A 6,591-nucleotide genomic window follows, 5' to 3' on the forward strand; every position below is an offset into this window, starting at 1 on the left:
GCGAGCTAATGTATTTCTGTTTTTTTTTTTTTTATTCTTTATTAATTTAAAAAAAACAAAAAACGATTATTTGCATTTGGCAGAAATGCAGACCAATACCTCATTATGTTTTGCAATAATAATAAAGACAAACACATAATTAACTATAAACTTATCTTATTTCTTGCATAAAATAGTGTCAACAAACATAAACAAAACTATGTTATATAACTAAATTATAAATTGTAAAAGGATTGCGAAGGTGCAGGTTCATGATGTGGTCGTGGAACTGACTCCCCCTGCTGCATGTGCCCATACTGTTGCTGAGAAGGTCCTGGCATGCCATAAACTGAACGATCGTCACTGAATAGCGGCATTGAGTCTACATATGACGGATGCTGGATGCCTTGCGCGGTTGCTGCAGGTGCTGGAGGGACAGAGTTGAAGGTGCTTGCATCACACCCCCGTCTATGAAACTCGATGGCCTGATGCATTGCACGTGGGTCAGGATGTGTCGCAAATATTTCCACGACTTCCATTAGTGCTGTTTGGCACCTTATCTGTCTGGAAATTGGCACTCTTTTAAGAATATTAGAGAGAGCGCGACAGAAGGTGCCCTCTTCAGTTTCAGTAGCTCTTTTCTCCAAGTGCTCTAATACACGCAAGTCGACTTCCTGCCTTGGCTCTGTACGTGTTGGACCTTTGGCAGAACGTCGACCTTTACCTCGGGGTATAATTTCTTCGTCCGCGGCACAGACTGGATTATCCACTGTTGTTGGTTCCGCTGTCACAGGAGTGGATGTGGACCTAGCAGTCCCCAAAGCTACGTCAGGCTCTTCAATTTGAGTCTCATCAGAGTCTTCTTCTTCCTCCAGATTATCCTTGGTTCTGTTTGAAAATGAAAACATAATGTTAGGGAATTTTTGTAGTAATTTAACGTCATGTCTACAGCTGGGCAAATACACTATGTATGCATCACTACATGCAGAGCCCTAACTAGGAAAGACAGGGCCGCATAGCAAACTTTTGACTGGGGCCATCCCTCCACTGGGTGTCACCCCCCCCCTTGTAGATAGTGCCTTTTTTGCTGCCCCCACCCCTGTAGATAACGCCATACAGCCCCACACTGTACACTGTATGGCATTATCTACCGGGGTACTATATGGCGTTATCTATAGGGGGACTGTACGGCGTTATCTAGTGAGGGGGCTGTATGCCGCTAACGCCATACAGGCCCCCCTCCCCGCCCCCCGGACAAATGCCACCTATAGTGTGTCCTACAAATACATGCCTTATCGCTGGCAGCGATAGGGTGAAGGGGGGACTGAAAGTCCCCTTAAGTTCTGCCGTCTGCACATCTCCCAAAAATTGAAAGGAGCGCTGGTTATGTATGCGCACAAGCACGACTTTGGCTCCATTCATTTTGACGGAGCTGGCGAAAGTACGAGGTTTGGGATGGAGAAGTTCAGGGTACTTTCTGTCCCCCGTTCTCCCTGTCAATGCCAGCGATCACACATGTATCCCCTATTCAGTGGTTAGGGGATACATGTCTGTTGTTTAATGTCAGAGCGGGGAGATACCTCCCTGCTCAGCCGTAGTGTTCAGTTGCGTCCCGCTGTAGCCGTCATAGCGGCTGCTAGCGGAGCCTCCGGACATGGTGGAGTCCCCTCATGCCGCGGTCCCCGTAGCAGTCGCTACGGCTGCTACAGCGGTACTTACACAACTGGCTACATGGGCAGACTACAATGATCAAAGTATATAAGCAATACTTACGGGCCAACCTGCATTACATCAAGAAGAAACGAAAGTTGTTTGGTGTACATGTATGGCTTTTTTTTCAGACGTCCGTCTCCGCTCTTCCCCTTGTCATTCATCTCACGCTTTAATTGGTCTCGGCACGTGTTCCAGCGTGTTTTGACGTTTTCGACTATGATATAAAATAAACCAATCACAGATCAACATTTTAGAAGAGTACATTACTAGATATTAGGAAATGTTGTTTATTATATGAAAATGATGCTGCAAACAAATCTGCACCTACATTTGCATATTTGACAGGTAATTCCGACGTTGCAGAAACTACAGCAGACTTGCCACGTTTTCCATGTGCCCACACGACAGCGTCCGTAACGGCTGAAATGACGTTGCTGGTTTCAGGAGAAAACATCACCCGTAATTTCAGCCGTAAAGGCATGTGCTGGCGCTTTAACGCAGCGTCCTTTACGGACGTAATTGATTTTCATAGGAGCCCATGAATAACGGCTCCAATTATGGCACAAGAAGTGACAGGTCACTTCTTTGACGCGGGCGTCTATTGACGCGTAAATATACACGCCGCTTGAACACACAAACGTCAGCCCATTGCTTTCACTGGGCAGATGTTTGTCAACGCTATTGCGGCGTATTTAGCGTGCGTAATAGAGGTCAAACACCCCCGAATTACGTCCGTAATTAGTGTGTGGGAACATACCCTCATAGTGACATGTCACGTTTTGATCGGTGCTGTTCAGAGCCATGAGACCCCCACAATCTCACGTGCACTTCTGCAGCTTCATTTCAGCGATTGGTGGGTGTTTCAGTGATCCAACTGCCAACAATCAAAACGTCAGGCATGTCATTATGACATGACAGGAGTACTCAGAAACCGCATCAAGGTGTGAAACTTACCCATGCGCTTCTTTTGCACTTTAGTTGCCTTCTCCCACTCGGTAAGATGCACCTCACTGCAGACCTCCTGCCAGGCAAGATCTTTCAGATTCCTGTCTGCATATTCTTCCACCCGCTTATTCCACAGACAGGGCTTGTGCTGGACCAGGATGATTAGTTTCTCAACGTTTATTGAAGCCATGCTGCTCTCTGCTGCTCTCTGCTGCTCTCATGCACTGTCTCCAGACTTCACGACGACAGAAGTCATTCCCGGTCGTCGCCTAGCAACACTTCCGCAAATCCGCAAACTGCGGATGACACACGGCGGTGTATCCGCAATTTCCACGGGCCCATTGACTTCTATTGGCATGTCCGCACCGCATTTGCGGCCCATAATAAGACATGTCCGGAGTTTCTGCGGCACGGATGTGCGGACATGCGGAGAGCCGTGAAAACACGGATAGTGGGTATGGCCACATAGAAATGAATGGGTCCGCAATTAACCCGTGGATTTGCGGTTGAATTGCGGACGCAAAAACACGGTCGTGTGCATGAGGCCTTAATCTGTGATTTTAAGAAGATCAGATCAGTTTGTGATACGATTATTATGATGGTTGCAAACAGTTATTTATCAGTGGGATGCAAACTATTTAATCCATTGATAAGAGTCTGACAATTGGAAGATATTCATTCATATGTTGACTGAAGATTCCTTGACAATCACAGTAAGCCTATGTTCACACAGAGCGGATACGCTGCGTAAGAGTACACAGCGCATTAGTCCTGAAACCTGCAGGGAATTCCGGTCGAAAAACTTTACCAAGTTGTGGTGTCGTTTTTCGGGTGGAATCTCCACTCCGGAAAACAGTGGGTGAAAAAAAAAATACTTACCCCGGTCTCCATTGTCATAGCGACACTTCTTCTGTTCTTGTCCTGGCCGGCCTCCTGTGATGACGCTGCAGCCCACCTGACTGTTGTAGCCTATGATTGGCTGCAGCAGTTACATGGGATGAAACATTATATCAGGAGGCTGGGCAGCATGGAAAATAGAATAAAGTGTCGCTAGGTCAACTGCTGAAAATCACGCGCACCACACGGAAGCACTTCCGTGGGACGAGCGTGATTCGCGCAACAGCTGTAAAACTATGATTGAAAACAAAAAAGCACCACGTGCTTTTCTGTTTACAAAAATCCAAACGGAGTGCCATAATGATGGCGACTACGCGAAAATCACGCAGCCGCGCATCAAACGGGGATGACACACGGAGCTGTTAAGTGCATTTTGCGCACGCAAGACGCACACGCTCGTGTGAATCCGGCCTAATTGTAACAACATGCAGAATGATGAACAGTTCATATAGTTTAAAAAAAATTATTTTGCATTTCTAATAAAACAGTTAAAGGCTATGTACACCTTTGAATTTAATTTATTTTTAATAAAACAATGTTTTAGGTGATTTTAAGCCACATTTAAATAGTTTTTTTGTTTTTTTTTTACTTTTTAAGATACAGCTTCTTTGTGTCCTATATACATAGGAGCTGTGTCTTGTCGTCAAAGCCGATTCTGTCAGGTCAGCTAGATGGATCGCTCGGCTGAAAGCTGGTCCTGCGTGTCTCTGACAAGCAAGGTCCTGCTAATAATGATGACATCTAAGTTCATGAACTTAGACGTCATCATTATTAGCTGGATCTTGCGTGTCAGAGACACAGAGGACCAGCTTTTAGCTGAGCCGTCAGACCGCCTGATCTGACAGAATCGGCTTTGACAGCAAGATACAGATTCTATATATCCTGTATATAAATAAGCTGTATCTCAAATATAAAACAGGATTTTTTGAGTGCCCACCGTAAAATCCTTTTCTTGTCCAGTTTATTGGGGGACACAGACGGTGGGTATATGTTGTTGCGATTAGGAGACTTGACACTAAGAAATAAAAAAGTGGCTCCTCCTATAGGATATACCCTGACCACAGCAGACATTGAGCTATTCAGTCTGTCCTCAAGCAGTAGGAGAAGCAGATACAAGGTAAGAGTGGTATGTCAAACACATGAGGGGAATCCCTCAAACTGACCTCCATAAACTAAAAAGTTTGAAAAAATGGGTGAGAGCTGTGTCCCCTAATGAACTGGACAAGAAAATTATTTTACGGGGAGTACTTATAAAATCCTGTTTTCTTGTTCGTTATATTGGGGGACACAGATCGCGGGACGTCCTAGAGAATTCCCCAGGTTTGGGAACAGAACACAGGACATGGTCAACTATTTCACAGATGCCTGCAAGACCTTGCGACCCATGGAAGCGTCTCCAGAAGCAAAGGTGTGCAACTGGTAGAACTTGACAAAGGTGTGCAGAAAAGACCACGTGGCTGTCTTGCACAATGGAAGGGCAGAGGTCTGATGGCGCACAGTCCAGGAAGTCCCAACCTCTCTGGTAGAGAAAGCAGTGACCCGGAAAGGAGGAACCTTTCCCTAAACCTGAGAAGCCTCGCGAGCAATCAATCAAATCCAGTGAGCAATGGTAGCCATGGAGACCCCAAATACTTCCTGGGACCCTCTCGGAGGATGGACAGGGAATCCGACAGCCGGAAGGAAGCAGTGACAAAAAGGTTAGTCCGCGGAAGACATCCAGGTTGTGGAGGGAATGCTCCCTTGGATGACTAGGATATGGGCAAAAAAGCGGCAACACTATATCCTCATTCATGTGCAAAGCCGCTAATGACGGATCCGTGAAACACGGACCGCACACGGGTGGCTTCCGTGTGCAGTCAGTTGTTTCACTGACCAAATGAAGGAAAAGGCCGAGACTGTTCCGTCAAAAACGTACCGGAGTAGGACCTGTTCTATATTTGACGGAATGGCCGCACGGTTCCATTAAAACAACGGAAGTGTGCATGGCCCCATTTAAATGAATGTGTCAGGGTGCTATCAGTTAAAAAAACGAATAGGACCCTGAAGAAAAAAACTGAAGTGGGCATGAGGCCTAAGGCAAATGAGAAGGCCTGGATAGAGGTCACCGAGACCAGAAAAAAAAACACTTTCCAGAACAGAAAACTAAGGAAGATGTCTCGCAGGGGTTTAAAGCGAGACGACTGTAAGACTTTAAAGACCAAATGGAAATCCCAAAAGAGGATCGGAGGACGATAAGGGGGGACCACATGAGCCACCTCCTGAAGAAAAGTCTTGTGGTCAGCCTTAGATACCAACAGGCGACCAAGCAAGATGGATAGTGCAGACACCAGCCCCTTCAGGGAGCTGAGTGCCAAACCTTGATCCAGACCACCCTGCAAAAAGGAATTATTCTAGATAGAGAAAAAAACGAAGGGGGGAAGCTTGCGATCCTCACACCAACGAAGGTAGGCATTCCAGTTATTATGGTAAATGTGGGGTGAAGAAGGCTTCCTAGCCTTAATCATAGTCTCAGAGAGACCACAAGCCCTCAGAACGGCGGCCTCATCAGCCGTTAAACACAGCGACCTTAAATTTGGTGGCAGAGAGGTCCCTGCGTGAGAAGGTCAGGATGGAGAGGAAAGGGCCACAGGACGTCTGCTAACAAGGACACGAGGTATGCGAACCAGCGTGGCCAATCTGGGGCTGACAGAAAGTCTGGAATACCTTCTTCCTTGAGCCATCAGAGGAGCCACGGCAGGAGAGGAAGAGGAGGATAGATATACAGGAGACTGAAGTCGTATCACGGTGCCATGAGAGCGTCCACGGCGCAGGCCTCTGGATCTCAAGCTTGGGAGATGAAGCAGGGGACCTGGCGATCGAACCTGGAGGCCACCAGGTCTTCATCCGGGTGACCCCACCTGAGGCATTTTTGATTAAAGACTTCTTGGCGAATAGACCACTCCCTGAGATCCACCTATATGCGACTGAGAAAATCTGCAACCGAGTTGTCGACCTCAGGAATGTGTACCCCTGTCAGAGCAGAAAAGTAAGATTCCGCCCTGGCTACAATATTGACGG

General features: G+C 46.8%; 1 protein-coding gene across 1 annotated transcript; it reads right to left on the reverse strand.

Moving 5' to 3' along the window:
* Nucleotides 1-215: 215 nt before the first annotated feature.
* Nucleotides 216-1,941, reverse strand: LOC142760537 (uncharacterized). The gene is made up of 2 exons (XM_075863731.1): nt 1,753-1,941; nt 216-867 (listed from the first exon to the last, which is right to left on the reverse strand). Exons 1-2 carry the CDS (start codon nt 1,851-1,853, stop codon nt 216-218), a joined length of 753 nt encoding a protein of 250 aa, XP_075719846.1. The 5' UTR covers nt 1,854-1,941.
* Nucleotides 1,942-6,591: the final 4,650 nt, after the last annotated feature.

This window comes from Rhinoderma darwinii, chromosome 4, assembly GCF_050947455.1.
Source record: "Rhinoderma darwinii isolate aRhiDar2 chromosome 4, aRhiDar2.hap1, whole genome shotgun sequence".
Lineage (NCBI taxonomy): Eukaryota > Metazoa > Chordata > Amphibia > Anura > Rhinodermatidae > Rhinoderma > Rhinoderma darwinii.

Excerpts from the sequence above, each read along its gene's own strand:
- LOC142760537 (XM_075863731.1), bottom strand. The coding sequence starts at position 1,853 with ATGAATGACAAGGGGAAGAGCGGAGACGGACGTCTGAAAAAAAAGCCA. Across the intron at positions 868-1,752 it reads GATGTAATGCAGGTTGGCCC|AACCAAGGATAATCTGGAGG; the intron begins GTAAGTATTGCT and ends ATTTTCAAACAG.